The 23,479-nt window shown below is 42.7% G+C and overlaps 3 protein-coding genes across 5 annotated transcripts; all 3 read right to left on the reverse strand.

Annotated features, from left to right (window-relative positions):
- Positions 1 to 1,777: 1,777 nt before the first annotated feature.
- LOC142892237 (GTPase IMAP family member 9-like) lies at positions 1,778 to 7,921 on the reverse strand. Of its 2 annotated transcripts, none has more exons than XM_076032234.1 (2): positions 7,811 to 7,921; positions 1,778 to 3,110 (listed from the first exon to the last, which is right to left on the reverse strand). In XM_076032234.1, exons 1-2 carry the CDS (start codon positions 7,824 to 7,826, stop codon positions 2,014 to 2,016), a joined length of 1,113 nt encoding a protein of 370 aa, XP_075888349.1. In that variant the 5' UTR covers positions 7,827 to 7,921; the 3' UTR covers positions 1,778 to 2,013. The 2 variants fall into 2 exon arrangements, with proteins under 2 accessions (XP_075888349.1, XP_075888348.1); XM_076032233.1 differs by lacking the exon at positions 7,811 to 7,921 and adding an exon at positions 3,564 to 3,656.
- Positions 6,087 to 12,676, reverse strand: LOC142892235 (GTPase IMAP family member 4-like). Its single transcript, XM_076032231.1, has 2 exons — positions 12,525 to 12,676; positions 6,087 to 7,496 (listed from the first exon to the last, which is right to left on the reverse strand). Exons 1-2 carry the CDS (start codon positions 12,565 to 12,567, stop codon positions 6,253 to 6,255), a joined length of 1,287 nt encoding a protein of 428 aa, XP_075888346.1. The 5' UTR covers positions 12,568 to 12,676; the 3' UTR covers positions 6,087 to 6,252.
- A 2,337-nt stretch (positions 12,677 to 15,013) lies between these two features.
- On the reverse strand, positions 15,014 to 23,418 carry csdc2b (cold shock domain containing C2, RNA binding b). 2 transcript variants are annotated; one of them, XM_076032243.1, is made up of 4 exons: positions 23,165 to 23,418; positions 20,321 to 20,651; positions 17,640 to 17,762; positions 15,014 to 16,721 (listed from the first exon to the last, which is right to left on the reverse strand). In XM_076032243.1, exons 2-4 carry the CDS (start codon positions 20,500 to 20,502, stop codon positions 16,559 to 16,561), a joined length of 468 nt encoding a protein of 155 aa, XP_075888358.1. In that variant the 5' UTR covers positions 20,503 to 20,651; positions 23,165 to 23,418; the 3' UTR covers positions 15,014 to 16,558. The 2 variants fall into 2 exon arrangements, with proteins under 2 accessions (XP_075888358.1, XP_075888357.1); XM_076032242.1 differs by having other exon boundaries at positions 20,321 to 20,670.
- Between the last annotated feature and the right edge of the window lie 61 nt (positions 23,419 to 23,479).

Here is a 23,479-nt window from a genome sequence, read left to right on the forward strand (position 1 = left end):
ATTATATATGATTTTTTTTTTTTTAATGGTGTCAATAATATCGTTTATCCGCAATAATTTGTAGCACAATTATCAATTGTCCTCTATGTGGTGTTGAAGATTATATTAGGCTATTCAGTGCACTGTTACAGTTACAGGGGTTGATACTTATTATATCAGACTGTTGGGGGATACAATTTATGGCAGCCCTTCCAGTTTAGTTCTCATGTTCATACATGTTCTGGGTTAAGTTTTTAGATACATTCATTCATCTTCTATACCCGCTTATTCCTATTCAGGGTCACGGGGGTCTGCTGGAGCTTCTCCCAGCTGTCTTAGGGTGAAGGCAGGGTGACACTCTGGACAAGTCGCCAGTTCATCGCAGGGCCACATAGAAACAAACAACCATTCACCCTCACATGCACACCTACGGACAATTTAGAGTGTTCAATTGACCTCACATGCATGCTTTTGGAGTGTGGGAGGAAGCCGGAGAACCCGGAGAGAACCCACGCAGACACAGGGAGAACATGCAAACTCCACACAGAAAGGTCCCAGGCCCGGAATCGAACCCACGACCTTCTTGCTGTGAGGCGGCAGCACTAACCACTGTTGAAATGGGCTCATTGTTGTAATTATGTTGTACTCTCATGGTTTACTCATGTTATAGTTATTTAGTTCTAACAGCCTGGCAAATTGGTCTGCCAAATTTTATTGTATGAATGACTTGCTTGCATTAAAATCACTACATGCTTTAAAATAACTACACTGCTGTAATTGTTTTACTCTAGGCTACTTAAGGGTTCAGGTTAATGTTTACTATATGATCATTGTCCAAAACACCATCATTTACTGTTTTTTTCATCCAACACTGCACATGAAGTGGGCCAGTCTATCAATAATTCCTGGGCCACTTTTTCCCCCCAGTCCGGCCCTGCTAGACATGACCTGGTCTAAGTACCTGTATGGTTGTGTGCAGTGGGAAAACACAATAAATACAAAACGGTATATGATGACATTTTTTATGATTATTTTTGGAGAGGAAATTCAGAATCATTTACAACAATATTTTTGGATGGTGATTTCACAGTGTAAGTAGTCGTCTAGCCGACGTGGTACAACATTGTCAAATCATAGGAGGAAATAGACACGACATTGCCAATGCAGTGCACTGAATAGCCTAATATAATCTTCGACACCACGTAGAAGACAGTGTCTCTGTCCGGCCCGCGTGAAGGCAGTCATCCCCCTCCCCCCCCCCTATGAATCATTCAGAGCTGGAGACTGGTGTTGGTCCACTTTTGCAACCTGTTAGTCTTCAGTGCATGTTGGCCAATACTTTCATTTGTCTGATCTGTCTAAAGATTTTTATCTTCCTTCATCCAATTGCTTAAAGAATAATTAAGTAGTAATTAAGACTGTGCTGACTAATACTTGAATGTACTAAGATTCCAATTTTATATGGACACATGAGGGGTACAGTCATTTATTTCCATCAATCCATCCCTCCATCCATTTTCAATACCCGCTTCTTCTTGAGCTCAGGGTCATGGGAGTAAGCTGGAGCCTCTCGAAGTGGTCATAGGGCAAAGGCAGGGTACACCATGGACAAGTGTCATTAATTTCCTTTTTCCAAAAAAAAAAAATAATAATAATAAAAAAGAATATGCAGTTTATATTCTCAATCTAGGGCTACTAGTTTGCAGCCCCTCACTAATAAATGAAACAAACCCAAACTTTGGCCGAAAACAATCAAGGAGACCTCTAGGTCTTGTTAAAGGGAACTTTTTATTTCAAATAAAGTTGACACACCCTGGATAAAATGCCTTTGTTTGAGCATAACAAAGACAAAACAATAAACAGAGGAAGTGAAGATCACAGCAAGACTCCTTGGAACAGGTGATTTCTCAAAGGAGAATAATATTAAATAGAGTTTCAGTTTATTTTTGAGCAGCAGTCACATACACAACATTTTAATGTCGCTGTGCTATATACTGGGAGGATCAGTGGTGTTTAAACTGGCCAGCTTAACAATTACTTAGGTTTAAACAAACGTCCGATTGCGTTTCCCAGTGATTTTATCCCCTCGAGTATTTGTTCTCCAGTTTTTACAATCAAAAATAACGGATTAAACTCTTCAGCCTCCTTTCGGGCCTTTTGCTCTTGCATGGTGTTGAACCTGCTCCTTTCGTCGGTCAGCTCTCTCTCAAGTTTTTCTTTCATTTTATTCATTGTTCCTTCCATTTCTCTCTCTTTCTCCTCTTTCTCCCTCCTTCGCTCTTCATGTCTTTCCACCATCTCTCTCTTTCTCTGCTCATTCATCTCCTGTCTCTCCCTCTTCCGCTCCTCCTCTCTCTCTTCCCTCTCCCTCTCTCTCTCAGCTTGAAATATGTCCTGCATTTTCTCCATGTCTTCCTGGTATTTTCTCTGAATCTTCCTCTCCATTTTCTCTCTTTCCCTTCGTATTTTTTCCTCCTTCTCCTTCAGAATGAGTTGTTTCTTCTCCTCTATCGCCCTCTCGGCCTCCTGGAACATCTCGCTGGTGTAGTGGCTTCCACCATTTTTCTGTGCAATATCCTTGATCTTCTGGAGAAGCTCCTTGACCTGAGTGCGATCCTTGGACTTGTTGTTGAATACATGGAACTGGCCATTACATCTGGCCACGAGTTCTTGAAGGCTTGGGCTTCCTTTCAAGAACTCCTCCATGGTTGAGTCTTCAAGCAGGTCACCTCCAGTGAAGAGAACCATGCTGTATCTGTCTGCTGACTGGCCAAAGATTTCTTGGATCTTCTGCACCGTCTGCTTCTCCTCCTCAGTGAATCTTCCCAGCCTGATGACCAGCAGGAATATATGTGGTCCAGGGGAGGCGTACGAGATGCACTGGGTGATATCTTGAGAGGTTTTGTCCATGCCAAACCTGGTGTCAAACAGTCCAGGAGTGTCAATCACGACAACCTTTTGTCCGTCCACCGCAGCTCTGCCCTTGGCACAGTCGACAGTCATGGACTCTGCAGCAAACTTGGAATCAAAGCATTGGCGTCCCAGAATGGTGTTTCCAGTGGCACTCTTCCCAATCCCAGTCTTCCCCACCATCACTATCCTCAGCTCCTCATCGTTTGTTATGGTGGATCCTACAGAGAGGAACAAAAGATAGTGGATCAGTGGAACATACTGACAAGGGTCTGTTCAGGAGTAGCTAAAAAATCCTCCCGTTCTATCCTGCAGAGAGGAGGAAAAGATAAATCATTGGAACAGACTGATAAGATTTTGACTGATTTAGGAAGGTGATTACCAACTGAGAACCAGGATCTGCTCTGTGTTTTGCCCTCTTCACAACTTTAAATTCTTCAGAAACTGAACGGTTAAAAAAGAAAATCCTCCCTCTGTTTCTGAATCTAAGACCACCTATGCATGTTTCTCTCCTTGACTTTCTACTAAGTGCCTCTTAGAAAGAGAAATTGTGAAGCTACTTTGCGCCCCCTACGCCTGTCACTCTGACATACATCTTTGAAATAGAGCAGTGGCTTTTATTCCGCAAACCTAAATGCATTGTGTTTCAGGAGAAAAGGTGAGCTGTGACTTACCAAGGTTAGCAGCCATGTTCGGGATGTTCCAAGTTGATGTTGAGCAAGAGAGGGATCACGCAGACTGGAGCTCAAGTCAATACAAGGGTCCAGAGCCACTGATTTTTCTCTTTTATGTGTTCCTGCAGCAAACCCCGCCCACTAGTGCAGACACAGACTCTTTTTTTTTTTTTTTATCTCCATCACGATAAGATTTAGTGTCACAGTCTGCCGTTTTTACCCTAATTTTATGTCTCCTGTGTCCCTGTTTTGACCATTGTGTCCTTTTTATGTTTATGATGCTTCTTATCAGGCCAGAGGACTGCGTTTGAAAATTAGCCTCTTGCTAACACCGGCACATTGACAGGAATGCCATATGAATGTAAATGAATGTACATTGTCCTCTTCAAATAAAAAATAAAATAATACCAACAGAATTGAACTTTACCAACAGATCAACCACTGCACAGTCAAACAGAAACTGCCTTGCTCAAACTGCTTTACCTCTCTTCATCTTTAACAGCAGCCTGTTGAACGCTCCCATTCCCTATAGAATTTATAGACTTTGTCCCCATTTACAGGAAACCACCTGAACGTTGGTTCCTCCAGTACTGCTTCATTCTGAGTGTCTGCAGGTCTCTTCCACACCTTATCACAGCCAGTCCTTACAACAGAATAGAAGAGTAGAATACTTTATTGTCTGTCTCAGATGGTGACAGAAATTCTTCATTTTCAACAGCTTATTAAGTTGGTTAATTGTTAACTTGGGCTTGATTGGGATTGACCACCTGTGTAGTGTTAGCAGGTGGGGCCTTTTACCTTTCACTGCAGTTACTGTCTTTGGATAACTGTTTACCTTCATTGAGTGCTGTATGTGATTGAGTTATTATTTGTGTTATTGTACAGTTTGTAGGGGGTTACATGGTAGGGCTGGAGTGCAAGCTGCTAGCGACAATTGCGCCAGTACGGTATTATGTTTGCATTTTTGTTCATCATTCTTGTCTTTATTGCAGAAAACCACATGCAATACACACACACACACACACACACACACACACACACACACACACACATAATTGCATTAAATTAAGTTAAATTAAAACAAAAGAAATAAAAGAAAAAGAAAAAAAATTAAACAGGTCTGGATTTTTGTTTAGCCTGAAACTCTTTCAGAGTGGTAGAATGCAAAATCTGAACCTGCCTGAAAATCTCACAAAATGACATTATTTATTATTATTATTATTTTATTATTTCTTATTAGTGGTCCCGAACTAAGGGAGCACAGGGAGTGAAAAAGGAAATAGAAAGAGGACGTAGGTTGAGGCAGGAGGGAGGGTGTGTGTGTGTGGGGAGGGAAAATGTTCTTCAATTAAACTGCAACAAAACTGAGGTCATTGTTTTCGCCAGCAAAGAAAAGAGGATTGCTGTGAGTATAATACCTGGAGTCACTGTCTTCAAAGACCAAGCTCGAAACCTTGGTGTGCTGATAGACTCGGATCTATTAACTTGTTCCCATTTACAGGAAATTACTTGAACCTTACCTAACAGGATTAAATACTTTGTGCTTTCAGTATTGCTTTCATTATGAGTGTCTGCAGGTCTCTTCCACACCTCATCACAGCCAGTCCTTCCAAAATAACAGAAGAACAACTTTTTGTCAGGCTTCAGAGAGTAGGAAAGCTGACTGAATGCAAACTCAACATTGTTCATTTTCAACTGCTTATTTATTGTTATATTTTATTGTTGATGGTGTTGCTGCTATTGGCACGCAAAACATTCCTTCAATGCTGCTTCAACAATATGAATTTCTCCCTTATGGGGGATCAAAAACGTTTATTCTATTCCATTCTCTTCTATTCTATTCTATAACATTTCTAGTTTAAAGTGTTTATTTGGAACTAGGTTTTTAAGATGTAAAAAAAAAAACTTGGTGGACTTGTCAGATCAGCTGCAAACAAATGACATTAAATTGAATTGAGTGGAATAAAAAAAAATCAGGCAGGTTTTTTGTTTCATTGTAAGCCTGGATTGTTGTATGTGGCTTCAGGAGTCACAGCTGTTTGTTTATCAAAAATGTCTCATCCTCTTTTATTTTTCTAGCATTATAAAATATTTTTCCCTTTAGCAGCAGCATACTGAACACTCCCTCCTCTCCAATGTATTTATAGAATTGGTCCCCATTTCCAGCATTAAATACTTGGTGCTTTCAGTTTTACTTTCATTATGAGTGGCTGCAGGTCTCTTCCACACCTCATCACATCCAAATGTGCTCATCTTGAATTAGCTACTGAGCAGCGAGTTCAACATTATTGTGCCAGACTGTTCTATAATGTTGCTAGTTATGAATGAAAATGAAAATGGACAATACTTGAAACTGTGCAACTGTGGCAGCCCAGCACGGTGTGATCAGTAGATGTAGATTAAAGTCAGTGAAAGATGAATTTTGGTCAGTGTGCCCCCTGCCCCACCCACTTTCCAGTTTTCCTTATTTGAACCAAAAGGCTGAGAAGACCAAACGACACAAAGTTTTGTTTTGACTTATTGGTTATAACTTTATTGTCAGCACACAGGCAAAGTTAACAACAATCATTGCATTCGGAAGCCTGTGAATTTGTGAAGGAGCAGTGAGCAGCAGGGGCGTCGCACTGAAGGGTTGGAGCCCCTAAACCAAGCACGGAGTCAGTGTGAACCACTTTTATATTCCCATAAATTATGAGATGACACACGTGGACTTTTTGGACAGTTCAGCTCTCAATTGAGCTTCTTCTTCTTTCTGTTTTTGAAGCTTAATACTTTCCATTTCCATCTGCCTCTCATGTTGTTCTCTCATTTGGTTCATCATCATAGCCGTCTCTCTTTCTTTCTCCTCTCTCTCCCTCCTTCTCTCTTCATGCATTTCCGCCATCTCTCTCTTTCTCTCCTCATTCATCTCCTGCCTCTCCCTCTTCTGCTCCTTCTCTCTCTCAGCTCTCCATCGAGCTTCTTCTTCCTTCTGTTGTTGAAACCTCTTCCTTTCCTCGTCCATCTGCCTCTCATGTTGTTCTTTCATTTGGTTCATCGTCATAGTAATCTGTTTTTGGTTCTCCTCTCTCTCCCTCCTTCTCTCTTCATGTCTTTCCTCCATCTCTCTCTTTCTCTCCTCAATCATCTCCTGTCTCTCCCTCTTCCGCTCCTCCTCTCTCTCTTTCCTCTCCCTCTCTCTCTCAGCTTGAAATGTTTTCATCATATTTTCCATCCTTTCCTGATATTTTCTTTCAATCTCCTTCTCCATTTTCTCTCTTTCTCTTTGTATTATTTCCTCCTTCTCCTTCAGGATTCGCTGTTTCTCTGCTTCCAGGGCCCTCTCAGCCTCCTGGAACATCTCATTTGTGTAGTGGCTTCCTCCGTTCTTCTTAACCACACTTCTGATTTTCTGGAGAAGCTGAGTCACCTGAGTGTGATCCTTGGACTTGTTGTTGAGGACATGGTAATGGCCATGACATTTGGCCACGAGTTCTTGAAGGCTTTTACTACCTTTCAGAAATGTCTGAAATTTGCCTTCAAGTTGGTCTGCACCAGTGAAGACAACCATGCTGTATCTGTCTGCTGACTGGCCAAACATTTCTTGGACCTTCTGCACCGTCTGCTTCTCCTCGTCAGTGAATCTTCCCAGCCTGATGACCACCAGGAATATATGTGGTCCAGGAGAAGCAAATTTAACGCACTGTTTCAGATCAGTAGAAGTTTTGTCCTCGTCAAACCTGGTGTCAAACAGACCAGGAGTGTCAATTACGGACAAATTTTGTTGATCTACAAGAGCTTTGTCCTTGGCACAGTCAATGGTCAAAGACTCAGCAGCGAACCGGGAATCAAAGCATTGGCGTCCCAGAATGGTGTTTCCGGTGGCACTCTTCCCGACCCCAGTCTTCCCAACCATCACTATCCTCAGCTCCTTGTTGTTTGTTATGGTGGATCCTGCAGAGAGGAATAAAAGATGAATCAGTGAACTGCGTCTGCTCTGAAATTTTCCCTCTTCACAACTTTAAATTACTCAGGAACTGAATAGTTTAGAATTTGTTTCTGGATCTAAGACCACCTGGCTGTCCTATTTCTCTCTTTATCTTTCTTTCAAGGGCCTCTTAGAGAGTCTTTACAGAGATGCCCAGCTACTTTGCGCACCCTGCACCTGTCACTCTGACATACATCTTTGAAATAGAGCAGCGGCTTTTATTCCACAAACCTAAATCTATTGTCCTTTAGAACAACTGTGAAGGTGAGTTGTGACTTACCAAGGTTAGCAGCCATGTTCGGGATGTTCCAATTTGCCTCCAAGTTGATGTTGAGCAAGAGAGGGATCACGCAGACTGGAGCTCAAGTCAATACAAGGGTCCAGAGCCACTGATTTTTCTCTTTTATGTGTTCCTGCAGCAAACCCCGCCCACTAGTGCAGATGCAGCTTCTTTTTTTTTTTTTTATCTCCAGCGCGATAAGATTTAGTGTCACAGTCTGCCGTTTTTACCCTAATTTTATGTCTCCTGTGTCCCTGTTTTGACCTTTGTGTCCTTTTTTTGTGTTTATGATGCTTCTTATCAGGCCAGAGGACTGCGTTTGAAAATTAGCCTCTTGATAACGATGGCACATTGACCGGTATGTCATGGGAATGTAAAATAATGTGCATTGTCCTCTTCAAATAAAAAATAAAATAATACCAACAGAATTGAACTTTACCAACAGATCAACCACTGTACAGTCAAACAGAAACTGCCTTGCTCAAACTGCTTTACCTCTCTTCATCTTTAACAGCAGCCTGTTGAACGCTCCCATTCCCTATAGAATTTATAGACTTTGTCCCCATTTACAAGAAACCACCTGAACGTTGGTTCCTCCAGTACTGCTTCATTCTGAGTGTCTGCAGGTCTCTTCCACACCTTATCACAGCCAGTCCTTACAACAGAATAGAAGAGTAGAATACTTTATTGTCTGTCTCAGATGGTGACAGAAATTCTTCGACAGGGCTCGCAAACACATTCACATATTCCTATCAATACACATTTACACAATAAAAATAGATACATTCATTTAAAAACAAAAATTGCATCCGTCAGTGCACCCCTCCAACATAACAGAGAAGAACAACTTTTTGTCAGGCTTCAGAGAGTAGGAAACCTAACTGTGTGCAAACTTAACTTTGTTCATTTTCAACAGCTTATTAAGTTGGTTAATTGTTAACTTGGGCTTGATTGGGATTGACCACCTGTGTAGTGTTAGCAGGTGGGGCCTTTTACCTTTCACTGCAGTTACTGTCTTTGGATAACTGTTTACCTTCATTGAGTGCTGTATATGTGGTGGTGGGGAGTTATCATTTGTGTTTAGTGGTTATTGTACAGTTTGTAGGGGGTTATATGATAGGGCTGGAGTGCACGTTGTTCACTGCATTTGCACCAGTGCAGTATAATGTTTGCATTTCTGCTAATCAATCTTGTTCTGTCTTTATTGCAGAAAACCACATATTTGCTCAGCCTGAAATTCTTTCTCAGCGATAGAATGCAAAATCTGAACCTGCCTGAAAATCTGACAAAATGAAATACTATCATATAGCGTTTATCTCCCCTCCCCCCCTGTCCTGCTTGGCCATAATGACAAGCTGAAATGGATAACAAAGTCTTTATGATGGCTGACAGTTTTTTTTCTCAAAGGTAGAGCTTGTGACCTGAGAATGTGAATCACAGAAACTACCCGTTAAGTGATTTTATGGGGACGAAGGGAGTACAAGGAGTGAGAGAATACCTATAGGTGAGTGGTGGCGGAAATTAAATCATATAATGCTAAAATGTAAAATCTCCAAGTCCAAAAAAAAAATTCAAAAGAAAATAAAACCAAAACCACAATCCTATCAAAGCTGAGCCCAGACAGTGCTGTTCCAAGTGAAATCTCAAAATGTCCCAAAGTAAAATCATACTTTAGTGCGTCTTTTTTAACAAGATCAAAAAAAGACAAAAAAAAATTCTTACGTCCAGCGCTTTTTGCAGATGGCTACAGTTCAATAGAGGTGCTGTGTCACTGTCTAGAACAAATAACTGGATGAACCAAAATGTTCTTCAACTAAACTGCAACAAAACTGAGGTCATTGTTTTCGCCAGCAAAGAAAAGAGGATTGCTGTGAGTACATAACTGGAGTCACTGTCTTTAAAGACAAATTTTCCCCTCTGTGGGATCAATAAAGGTTGTCTTCTTCCATGGTGTGCTGATAGACTCTGATCCGACCTTCAACAGGCACATCAAATCAATCACCAAAAGAGGAGAAGCTCGTCCATGCTTTTATCTCCAGTAGATGAGACTACTGCAACGCCCTTCTGATTGGACAGGCCCAAAAGAGCATTAAACAGCTGCAGCTTCTGACCAGACCAAAGAGATCAGGGAATATTACTCCACTTCTGAAGACTTTACACTGACCACCTGGCTGTCCTATGTAATTTTCTCGCGTTATCTTGCTTTTAAGGGACTTAAGGGAAATACAGCAGTGGCTTTTATTCCACACACTTGAATTCATTGTCTTTCAGAATAAATGTGAAGGTGTCTAGTGACTCCCAAAAGTTATCAGCCGTGTTCGGGGTGTTAGTCCTTTTCTTTCTTTTTATGCAACAAACCCCGTTGACTACTGCTTGCACAGCATGGCACAGCAGATTTTCCATAACATAAGATAGCTGTACATTAACCACTGAACACTCAAACAGAAACTGCTTCGCCCAAACTGCTTTACTTTCCCTTTCTTCATCTTTAACAGCAGCCGATTGAATCTAGGGTTATGGTGACCTCAAACAGCAGGTGTATTTTTTGTACACCTGACATGATTTATCTACATTGTGATCCAGCAGTTTATGCTCTGTTGTAGTTTTCCTAATATTTGTACCCCCTCTGAACCTCACCAATGAGCAGTGGTGGACTAACTTAAAAATGGAGGTTATGGACAACTTGTGTTGGGTTTAAAATTAGACAGAGGACAACCAGCAGAGTTCATAGGAGGGCCTAATTTCCTCATTTCTTGGGACTTTTCTCTCCTCCTCCTCCAGAATGAGTTGTTTCTCATTTGTTTTCAATCTGTTTTCATCTGAGTCTTCAAGCAGGTTACCAACATTCCCAACATTGCAGAGAAAATTAAATTAAAACAAGTTTGTTGTTTTGTAGGCCTGGATTTTGGTTTGTGGCTCCAAGAGTCACAGCTGTTAGTTTATAGAATTGGTCCCCATTTACAGGAAACCACCTGATCTTTACCTAACAGCATTAAATACTTGGTGCTTTCAGTTTTTCTTTGGCTGCAGGTCTCTTCCACACCTCATCATATCCAAGTGTGCTCCCCTTGCATTAGCTATTGAGCAATTAGGTCAACATTATTGTGCCAGATTGGTCAATAATGTCACTTGTGATGCTTATTCTACAAAGAACAATACTTGAAACTGTGCAACTGTGGCAGCCCAGCGTGGTATAATCTGTAGATGTATGTTTCAGTCAGTGAAAGATGAATTTTAGTCAGTGTGCCCCATCCATCACCCACTTTTCAGTTTTCCTTATTTGAACCAAGAGGCTGGGAAGACAAAAATACCTAAAGTTTTGTTTTGACTTATTTATTATAACTTTATTTTTAGCATACAAGCAAAATTCAAATGGGACATAAAGAACCAATAAGTTATGAGATGATGCATTTAGCTTCGTCATTTGGTTCTTGAAACCTTCTCCATCTATTCTGCCACTCATATTGTTCTCTCATTTGGTCCATCATCATAGTCATCTCTCTCTCCCTCCTTCTCTCCTCATTCATCGCTTGTCTCTCCCTCTTCCGCTCCTCCTCTCTCTCTTCCCTCTCCCTCTCTCTCACAGCTTGAAATATCTCCTGCATTTTCTCCATGTCTTCCTGGTATTTTCTCTGAATCTCCCTCTCCATTTTCTCTCTTTCCATTCGTATTTTTTCCTCCTTCTCCTTCAGAATGAGTTGTTTCTTCTCCTCTATTGCCCTCTCGGCCTCCTGGAACATCTCGCTGGTGTAGTGGCTTCCACCATTATTGTGTGCAATATCCTTGATCTTCTGGAGAAGCTCCTTGACCTGAGTGCGATCCTTGGACTTATTGTTGAATACATGGAACTGACCATGACATCTGGCCACGAGTTCTTGAAGTTCCAGACTACCTTCCAAGAACTCCTCTATGGTGCCGTATTCAAGCAGGTCACCTCCAGTGAAGAGAACCATGCTGTATCTGTCTGCTGACTGGCCAAAGATTTCTTGGATCTTCTGCACCATCTGCTTCTCCTCCTCAGTGAATCTTCCCAGCCTGATGACCAGCAGGAATATATGTGGTCCAGGGGAGGCGTACGAGATGCACTGGATGATATCTTGAGAGGTTTTGTCCATGCCAAACCTGGTGTCAAACAGTCCGGGAGTGTCAATCACGACAACCTTTTGTCCGTCCACCGCAGCTCTGCCCATGGCACAGTCGACAGTCATGGACTCTGCAGCAAACTTGGAATCAAAGCATTGGCGTCCCAGAATGGTGTTTCCAGTGGCACTCTTCCCAATCCCAGTCTTCCCCACCATCATTATCCTCAGCTCCTCGTTGTTTGTTATTATGGATGCTGCAGAGAAGAGTCAAAAAATTAATCATTGGAACAGACTGTTAAACCTGCACTGATTTAGGAAGGTGATTGCCAACTGTGAACCAGGGTCTGTTGAGTTTTGCCCTCTTCACAACTGTAAATTACTCAGGAACTGAATCGTTCATTAAAAAAAAAAAACTCCAGTTGTTTCTTCATCTGAGACCACCTGACTCTCCTATTTCTCTCTTTATCTTTCTTTCAAGGGCCTCTTAGAGTCTTTACAGAGATGCCCAGCTACTTTGCGCCCCCTGCAGCTGTCACTCTAAAATACATCTTTAAAATAGAGTTGTGGTTTTCATTCCTCAAACTTAAATTTATTGTCCTTTAGAACAACTGTGAAGGTGAGCTGTGACTTACCAAAGTTAGCAGCCATGTTCGGGATGTTCCAATTTGTCTCCATGTTGATGTTGAGAAAGAGAGGGATCACGCAGACTGGAGCTCAAGTCAATACAAGTGTCCAGAGCCACTGATTTTTTTTTTCTTTTATGTGCTCCAGCAGCAAACCCCACCTACTAGTGCAGCTGCAGATTTTGTCTCCATCACAATAAGATACCACCAGACTTGAACATTAGCAAAAGATCAACCACTGCACACTGATATAAAAACTGCCTCGCCCACACTGCTTTACTTTCCCTTTCTTCATCTTTAACAGCAGCCTATTGAACACTCCCCCCCCCCTCCCCTATGTGTTTATAAAAACTTGTTCCCATTTACAGGAAACCGCCTGAACCGTACCTAACAGCATTAAATGCACACAGTATTGCTTGCTTGCTTTCCGTATTGCTTTCATTATGACTGTCTGCAGGAAACCTAACCTTATTCATTGTAATATTTGATTGTTGATGGTGTTGCTGCTATTGGAACACAAAACATAACTTCTTTGCCGCTGTAACAATCTTTATTTGTCATTGATTTACACTGTTATTTGCCAACCGCTATTGGTCTGCCACTGATTTAGTAAATTAGTTTACTTGGGCTTGACCACCTGTGTAGTGTTAGCAGGTCGGGCTTTGTTACTGTGGTCTGTATTTGGATAATTGATTACCTTTATTGAGTGCAATGTGTGATAGTGGGGAGTTATCATTTGTGTTTAGTGGTTATTGTACAGTTTGTAGGGGGTTGAATGATTGTTCACTACATTTGCACCAGTGCAGTATAATGTTTGCATTTCTGCTAATCATTCTTGTTTTCTTTCTTGCAGAAAACCATGTACAACGCACACACACTCATCCAGACACAACGGTAAAGTACAACCATCCTTGTGACCCATGCCTGTATCTGCAACTGCCTACTTGTGCCTGAGAAAAAGATTCTCAAACTGTTTTCAACCTTTCATCACTGTGTCCTGACCGACGCCTCAGAGGCGAGTGAAGCTGAAACATTGAATCTTACTTATATTCCATCCTCACACAGAACAGGGGATCAATGTAGTTTTTTTCTATTCTATTATTCAGTGAACATTTGTAGTCTACAGTGTTTATTTGGCGCAAAGTTTTCAGATTTAAAAAAGCACATTTGGTGGACTTGTCAGATTAGCTATAAATAAATTACATTGAATTAAATTAAGTTAATTTGGGGGGGAATAAAAAAGAACACATAAAAAATGAAACGGGTTTGTTGTTTAGTTGTAGGCCTGGATGTTTGTTTGCGGCTCCAGGAGTCGCAGCGGTTTGTTTGTCAAATGTGTCTCATCCTCTTTCATTTTTCTAACATTATAAAAAATAAAAAATAAAAAATAAAAAATCCATTAACAGCAGCCTATTGAGCACTTCCCCTCCCCAATGTGTGCTTTCCCCCTATTCCTGTCCGGTCATAATGACAAACAGAAATGTGACTGAATGTCTTTTTGACGGCTGACAGATTCCTTCTCAAAGGTAGAGCTTGTGACCCGAGAGTGTGGAACACACAAGTTGGTTCAGTAACTACCTGTTGAGTGGTTTATAACGGCTTTGTTTTCAGTGGACTGGGTTTCGTTTGGGCATTGTGTAGTTTTCTTAGTTTAGACACACACGCAGCAGTGTTGTACCTCTGGTCCATGCGACTGGAGTCGCCGTTGCTCACCACCACCAGGTCGTTTTCAGCGCTGACGGCAGAAGACTTGTAAAGGCCTCAGCGCTTCAAGTGAGACACAAACAACAAAACTACATTGCGAACAACTATAATAAAAGAGTATTCAACTCAATTACAATCATCCAATCAATATCATTCTAATTATAATCGCCTGACAACCAGCACTGCTGGAGCAGCGCGCAACATCCTTGACTTTACCTTGACTTTTCCACACGGTGTCGCCAAACACACACATAAGTGGTTCGAAAGGTTTTGTAGGACGCCACAATTTCTTTTTCGCTTTCCTTTCTTTCTTTTTTCCGATCGCTCAACACTGTCGCGGTCAAAAATCACCTTCACCAAAGTTGTAGCATACAAAATCGAGTCATCATTATTATTCCCGTTTTTATGAGGCGTTTAGGATTGAATCTGGGGCCTGTTGCACAACACTAAAATAAAAGAATTAGACAACATTTCTTGGTTATAGCTCAATTTATCCGTGATTTGGTTATACAAAAGTGGGATCGAGGAAAGTGGGATATGTCATGAGTGACATAAATCACCATGGAGATTCTGTGAAGCTAGCCTGCTCCATATTTATTTTTTTATTTTTTTTTTAATTTTGGCACTCCTGTGATTCCATAGCTCCAGACCAGGCTAACTTCGAGGACCCATTTAATCTCATCCCACATTACTGTCAACAGTCGCCCAAAACAGAAACCAATTGTTATTCCAGACCAACTAAATTCAGAAATGCTTCATAATGTTTTGTAACAGTAAAAGACAAAGAAACGCTCTATTGTTGCAACAAAATAAAGGCTTTAATGTCAACAAGTCATGGGTTTTACACCGACAGAGACACAAAATGCATAGAAACCTTATCGTGAATGGATATAACAGGAAAAGACGAACAGTACAGTACATGACTCAAGAACAACTGGAAAACTACAAACACCGTATATTGACAGTGACCTCTAGTGGCACCATTGAAGAAGTCATGTATTTCACCACCAACTGACAGTGCTCAAAAAATTACACACAAATACATGTTGTTGCTGTTTTCTTTCCAGTTAGAGAAAAGGACATGTAGAAATAGTTTTGCCCGCCAGAAACGGGAGTCACAAACCGAGACACCTGGGAGCTGTGGCAGTTTTCATTGTCAAAGGTCAAAAAGTTTTTAAAAGCGAGTCTTGGCTGCTTTACCAACAACAACAAAAAAAAGAAAAAAAAGAAGTTTGATTTGACGAAGGTTAATCACAAATCAGGACAAAAACAGTAGATACATCATCCTAATAAATAATAAGATAAAACAAATAGAGACTAACCTCTTATTCACCAATTTTAAAATATAAACATGTATATTCAACCTCCCTTACTGGGCCCCTGTAGGAATTTCATCACTATCTCATCTTCGGCATACCCTTAGTCAAATCTTCATCAAAATAAAACATGCCATTTTTTTCCATTGAGATCACATTTCTGTCCCCTTAACCTAAACCTGAACCTGAAAAACCGTGTGTGGTTTCGGGATTGTGAGCACGACTGCACTCTATATTGTGTTGTTTTTCTCATTCCATTAAATGAAGTAAACAGCTCCGATTTGCTCCACTGAGGATTGTCGGACGGCTCTTTAAACTTCCTTTCACCCATCTGTTCAACTTCAGATCCGCAAACTGTACAGCATGAACACTTCCTGGTGCTTTTTCAACGAGATGCAGTCGGCACTTGAAGTGAAAAAAAAAAAAAAAATGGAGAAGCACTTATCACAACAAAAAGTCATCTGACCGTGTCTGCACCCGACATGTGATCCACAAAACCCTGGCCCAGCAAACAAGTGAATAACAGCTGAAAAGAAGGGAAGTAAAACTGAATTCAGCCTTTTGTCCCACTCGGCTCTCTGCCGAGCACATATACTCCCCTTCAACTAGCCTTCCTCTGCTTGCAAAATGAGACCACTGTTATATTTACAGCCATTCCAGTGTTTTATAGGTCACACAGCTGACCTATAAAAAAAGAAATTAGCTCAACACATATTTCTCAGTCACGTTATTTCACTTCTTCGTCACTCGTTGTGATGTCACATCCTCGTCACTAAATCTTTCGAGAGCAAGTCAAGTCAGACCGGTTCAAAATAATATCATTAATGGCCACTACACGTGAATTCTAAACAGATGCAGACCACAGGTTTTCAGAAAGTATTTCTGATCGGCATGAACAAACTCATCAGCAGTGAACTCCTTCAGCTAATTTCATGTTTTTTTAAAAATGTGGAATTAATTGAAGGAGAGCCCCAAAAACAGGTCCGCTACATCCCCACCCAGACGTTTCCCCCGGCCCAGGGCCTACGAGCTGATGATCTGGCCAGACCACGTCTCGTGTTTTGTGCCCGGGTTGAGATGTGTGATCTTCACCTCCACTGCCTGCACCTTCAGGTTCTTCGGGGGGACGCGGGACACCTTGTAAGTGACCTCGTCGCCCTCGACGGGGACGTACTCGCCCTCGATGCTGAAACCAAAGCGAGGATGAGTCACGCAAAGGCGCACAGAGACACAGCAGTCACAAAAGAGCAGGCGTTCTATACAATAACCCAACTTGTTGCTTCTTAAAACAAACCCTGTCATAAACAAAACTGAACATTTTGATTTTTTTTTGGACTTGCGCAGGATTTTGTACATGAGGATTTCAGTAATAGCAATAATTGGTTTTAAATGGGTTTTTTTTGTTTTGTTTTTCCTCACCCAGTGCAAGGGTCAAAGGGCAAAGCCCTTTGAGGCAAATTGTTTTCACGCACCTGGGCAATACAAATAAAGTTTAATTGATTGATTGACAAAAGTTTACCCTTTTGGGCAATTTTAAAAATGTTTATGATAAAGGATAAACTCAAAAAACCTATCCTAGCTTTTCATTTGTGATCATTATCTCCTAACAATCAACTTCAAAGCCCTTTTTATGTTCTTGCCTCATCCAGGCCATAATCCATGTTTATCTTAAAACATTCAAATCTAATCTAACTTGACATATATTTGTGGCCCAAACTGCCGGACACGTGATACTTCTGCAAGACTTTGATGTTTAAGCAGACCACAAATGTCTTGATGAACTTGGTGACTCAGACAAAAACACATAGAGGAAGTAAAAAAAAAAAAAAGAAATAAAGCTCAGTTTGGCATTTAGCAACCCGTTTAGAAGAATGAATCTCTTTCACAATCATTTCTGTGTTCCGTCTGTGTTTTTCTTCTGGTGGCATACATTCTCCTCTGCCAAGGTCAGAAATAGACTTTTTTTTTCCCCCTCAAGAAATGTGTGACGATACTTCCAAGCGCCTGTCTCCCATTGTCCAACAGTGCTGCATTAGATTTAGCTGCTAAATTAATGATGTGTTGGTCCGGTGACTCACGGTGCATTACCAATTATGCCACTCACTCTGAGATGTGAACAAAGATGTCTTCACCGCCGTGTGAGGGTCGGATGAAGCCGTGACCTTGTGACCTGGAGAAGTTCTTACACACTCCTTTGTACATCGGACCGGAGTGGGCTCGCACCGTTCTGCAAGTCCAAGACAAAAAAAACATGAAATTAGAGAAATAAATAGAGAAAATAGAGTAATCTTGAAGAAAATAGAGATGATGACTCCGAGTGTATTAATCTGCAGGAATCAGCATATTTAGCCTTCTGTTTGCGGCCTCTTTTCAAGATCGTCAGAAGGGGACAAAAACAAGGTGGCCACAGTGTGATCTCAGAGGACAGACACAAACATCCAACAAATCTGAGAGAGAAATGTGTCAACTTTGTGAGATCACAAAGGGACAACTTTCCATATCAGCATGTACTGACACACACTTCATACAGTGAAGCAAACAAAACATGGACTTTTCTCATTTCTGGCTCGTTCACTGGTAGGTTAAAGACACTGTTGCTTTTACACAGCAGCAGTAAACTGGATTCAGAATCATGAGCGCCATAAAATAGACTTTTATTAGGACGTCGAGGAGCAGCTGAGATTCAATTATTTTTATTTTGCGTGGAATACACTCCAGTTCGAAAGTTTGGGGTCACAGACTCATTTCTGCAATGAACTCAATTCTAACCAGTTTAATGAAATAATGACCTTGAATGCTCTGCGATCATTAAGAGTGCACGGAAATGAACATTTTAGTGTGTCATGAAAACCATTTCCAATGTCTAATTAAAAGTGACTGAGAGACTTCCAAGTGTGCAAAGTTTTGTGTGAACACACTAAAAGTTGGCTGTTTTAAAGAGCCTAAAATATAAACCTTCATGCTTTGTTTAATCTTTCTAAAAGATTTAACTTCTGAAATAATGGCCACATATTGCACACATGTTATTCATTCTCTAAACTCACATTCAATTAGACATTTAAGGCAACAACTGTCAGGGCCATCCCATAATGTGTTCAGCACATCCTGACCAGTGTTGGCGAGTAATCTATTACTAAGTAATCCACTCCTGTAATGAAAGGACTTTTCTTCAATAATGGAGTAATGTAAGTGGATTACTGTGGCAAAACTGGTAATTATAACAGAATTACTTTATGAAGTAACGTTTCCGTTACTTTTCTGAAATATTTTGCAAGCAAAAAATGTCTTATTGTCCACAAAATGCCTGAAATTTAGAAAAACAACCAAAAACAACGATGTTGCAGATTATTTTAAGAAATTGGTCCACCAGTGCTGTGCATGGGTTTGTTCTGTAAAATGTGCAGTTTGTGTTCAAAGAGCAAACATTCATTCATGTTAAAAGGGCCAAGCAATATTTGGAATTGCAAAATTTTCATTTCAAAGCACTGAGCAACTGTTGCTTTGCCTTTTTTTAAACTAAAGTAATTAGTAATGAAACAAAGTAGTGAAAGAAATACTTAAATTACTTCTTAAAGTAGTAATCAGTAATCAGTAGTTGGATTACTTTCATGGAGTAATCCCAATAACACTGATCCTGACTGATTTCCGTGCACTGGCAAGTGTTCTGAGAGCATTCCAGTAGATTAGGATCAGATAGTATCAGCTGCTTATGATGGAGTTCAATACAGAAATGAGTCAGTGACTCCAAACTTTTGAACAGCAGAGCACCTCAAGGTTTCTTTGATGAAAAAAAAAATGGAGCTGAGGGCCCACGTCAGAGTGGCGGAGGAGGATAAAGAGCAGGTGACAGTTAGACCCACGCGGCACCTCGTGATGTCAGAGCAGAGTGGCAGCAGAGATGAGAACACTCATCCCCTGACTCATAGCGCGGCAGGCTACTGTTCCCTCAGCGCCAAACGCAGCGTGAAAAACAAGCCTTGGCCGCAGCAAAGCCGTGACATCTGCAAAGTGCAGCAGGGCAAACGCAGAAATCTTTGACATGGAAGCTTCCTCCTGAAGGAATCTCATACAGCAGCCGGGCCGGTGGCGGAGCCAGAGATTTTTCCTTGGGGCGTCCAGGGTGAGATCATTACTCGCACGGGTGGCAATAAGTAAACACGTGAAACGACTGAGCAACTGTCCAATTGTTACTGTACTGTTTTTTGTATTCATTAAATGTTTTCAGGGTGATCTTACACCAGTCAGCCTGACACCATTCCTATCTATCAGAGGACAGGAAATATTCACCAATGTTAATATTAAATAATAAACCTCTATCAGCTTTTTCCTATTGTCCCATAGGGTCAGGATTATTGTGACTACGAATTTCTTCTTTTAGTGCCTTGCTTCCAACAAAACAAAATCCAGGCCAATCATCAAGTCCAACATACATTGTACATATGAAATACATCAATATACATGAAACATTTTTTTTTACGAAGACACTGCACATCAATCAACAACAAAGCAAGATATAATTTGGGATGCTGTAGTGTGGAGGTACAGAACCTTTTGTCCAAATTCCACCCCCCCCCCCCCCCCCAACAACCCACCCCTGTCTTAGGGTGGCAATACGGCCACTCCTGACCACCACATAGCTCCGCCCCTGAAGCTGGCATTTAGAAGCTCTGCCACCAGCTTTTATTTTGCACCAGTTTTCATCATTTCAACCCAAATTTGAATGATGGTATACAGACAGAGAAGGACGCTCTTCCGTCTCCCTGCATTGGGAGGAACCAAACTTACGCTGAGTAGGTGCGGGTGCGCTTGGTCGGCAGCGGGCTGGGCAGATCTCTCGGCAGCGGCTGCTCCTTCCCTTCCTCCCACACCCGGCTTCCCTCCCTCAGGAAGGGGAAGGAGAGGGTGAGGGACGAGTTGGGCGAGCGCAGCGGCGTGCCAGAGGGCGACGTCAGTTTGGGGTCGGCCATGTCGGAGGCGACGGACGGGGTGCCGGGGCTGGGGGAGGAGGAGGAGGATGCTTCGCTGGGCGCACTTGTCCTTCCTGCCGGGCGCCTGCGTGGGAGTGCGTCGGGGCTCGGCGGATGACGATATGGAGGTCGGCTCTGTCACTTCACGTCTGTCAGGAGGAGAACTCGCTGTGAGGGGAGAGAGCACGGAGGAGGGTCAGGGAGGTGTGGGGATGACGGTGGGCTGATCGAGGGCACCGGAATATCCGAGACACTGCAAACATTTCAGGATTTATGAGGTGGAAAATATTTTTTAATCAGTATTCCGAAGCATGTCATAGCAACAGGCTACTGAAACATTCAAGATTCAAAGTGTTTATTGTCATGTGCACAGTAAAGAAACAATAAAGCAATGACATTTTTCATTTGGACTGCGTATAGGAAAGAAATTGTAAAAAAAAAAAAAAAAAAAAAGATACACAAAAATGTGCAAAATACAAAATATACAAAATAATGCACAAAATGCAAAAACTATTTTAAAATTCCCATCATGAGCAATTTTTTTTAATAGTACTCCTCCTCCCCGTTATGAACTCCTCAAAAGCAAGAAAATCCTTCAGTTGTTTTCTTGTTCCACTGTTCAGAGAGTCTGTTCACACCTTATAACCCTAAGGTTAGACCGCTAGCAAAGTGTCTGCCTAGTTTGTGTTCCCTTCAAAACATCCTTCCATATCACCACTTTTTCCTGCACTTGGGGGCCGCTGGAGCCTATCAGAGCTGAGGGTGACACCCTGGACAAGTCAACAGTTCGTTGCAAGGCCGCATAGAAAGACCCACAACCATTCGCACTCACACTCGCACCCAGCTACGGGCAATTTACTGTTCCCCATTCGCCTCACACGCATGTTTTTGCGAGGGAGCCAGAGTAGAAGCCACGCAGACACAGGGAGAACATGCAAGAATCAAACCCGGGACCCTCTAGCTGTCACCATATCGCCTCCTTCTGAACATGCAGAACAGAATAGAATCTTTACTGTCGCGAAACAGGCGCAACGGAATCGGATGGTGCAAAAATATGATCGCATGAAAAAAGGCAATGCTGGGGGGAAACGGTATATGGGAAAAACTGAACACTGTACCCTTTAAAATCTTTTTTTTTTTTTTTTAACAAAAACAAACCAAACAATTGTCATTCCGACCCATCAGTGTTTATTTTTTTGTGTGTTTGCTTCACTTGCTTGTAATCTGCATTCCACTGCAATCTCGCATGATTGTGGCCTTGCAAGGTTTATCTCTCGAGCATATAGCATTAAAAAAAAACTGTGGAGATTATTTTTTTTTTACATCTACTTCAGCTGCATCAAAACTGCAGAGTGATTCATTAAAAAGAGAAATTCTGTAGGGGGGGGGGGGCTTTTGTTCCGTTCCGTTTTTTTCCCCCCCCATTATTTGGTTGCTATTTCTGAACCGATTACTGAATCTACTCCATTTGTCACTAATACCCAAATCCACAACAGATCCTGTCTAGCCAGGTGACCTTGCCCTTCAATACCCCGTAATCTGGTTTATTTGTTTGGTCCCTCATCCCCAACAACACTGATATGTTCAAGGTTGCAATAAGGAGACACGAGACGGTGACGTCCCCCCAGAAGCCCCGCGGAGTTCGGGACGATAAATCGCCTGCAACTCGGCGTGTTTCGGTATATGCTTTCGGTAAGTGCGCGCGGTGTGCGCGGTGCGTACTGTGTGTTCTTTAACGCCCACTCCTCGTCGGCAGAGGATGCGCACGGAGCTCGAGCCTTCGCGCACGCAGCGTGACGTCAGAGGAGCTGCAGCGCCCGTGACGTCAGCAACGCATTCCCGAAGGAAGCGTTGCATGCGACGGAGGGGTGAGGGGGGGGGGAGAGGAGTAGGGGGGAGGGAGACAACTCTTCGGTCCACCTGATTGGGTCGCTACCTCGGGATGGCTGACAGAAGTTCCATTAGGTTCGTTTGCGCCGTGCAGCGGACGCAATGAATGGCAGAGTGCGGGGGAAAGGGATCGAGAGCAAAGAGAGTTTACAAGCAGCAGGGGGGGGGGGGGGGGCACATCTTGATGTGCGGACGTGAAGGAGCACGGTTTGAGACGGATGCGCGTCTCCATCCGTGCAGGGACGCACAACTCAACCCTTTGTGCCAACGTATGAGAAAAGACACGTGTCGGCGAATTGTGTGGTTTGCTTGTTCTGTGTTGTGTGCGCGAGAGGAGAATCCCTGCACTCAACTTTCCGGGAGGAAAAGCACGGAAACGGCAAAACGCACGCATGCAATTCCTCCACTGCTTTCGCATTCCACCCATTTGCAGCAAGTGTGTGAACTGCCCTGCTGTAATTACCTCGGAAATCGGCGAGAACCGGATGCCTGAGTTGGAGTTGGACAAGAGAGAGCGACAGAGGTGCGTCCTGAAGGCAACATCCGGTCGGTCTCGTCGGGCAGGATCGCTCCACCGTTACAAACAAGGGCGAGCTTTTCACCTCCGTCACCCCTGCGAGTGCCTTCTGCCGTGCGTGCACACAACACCACCACCACCGGCAGCAGCAGCAACAACACCACCACTACTCTGTCCGCGCCGGCGAACAAAGCCACACTGACAGCAGCAGCAACGATAACGTGCATTTTTACGCGCAGGAGAGATGCGACTTACCTCGCCAGGTGCCTCCTTTTTTGCGGGTCGAGCTGCGCGCCTCCGTATACCCTCGCGACGGCCCGGCTATTATATAACACGCGTGGTAAATAAATAAATAAATAAATATATGTAAGAACGGCTAAATCCGCGCGGAGCGGCGGAGAGCCCCGGTGTGACGCGTCGCCGGGGGAAGGCTGCGGAGTCTGCGCAGCTGGCGGAGATTCCGATGGCGTGATGCGACCCCTGCGGGCGCGTGCCCGCGCGAGCGCGTGCCCGCAGGGGACTTTCTTCCATCGTTCCCCGGGACCGCTGTGGTAATTGATGGGGGGGAAG

The sequence above is a fragment of the Nelusetta ayraudi genome, unplaced genomic scaffold (assembly GCF_046127955.1).
Source record: "Nelusetta ayraudi isolate G7.1 ecotype Tasmania unplaced genomic scaffold, CSIRO-AGI_Nayr_v1 ptg000034l, whole genome shotgun sequence".
Lineage (NCBI taxonomy): Eukaryota > Metazoa > Chordata > Actinopteri > Tetraodontiformes > Monacanthidae > Nelusetta > Nelusetta ayraudi.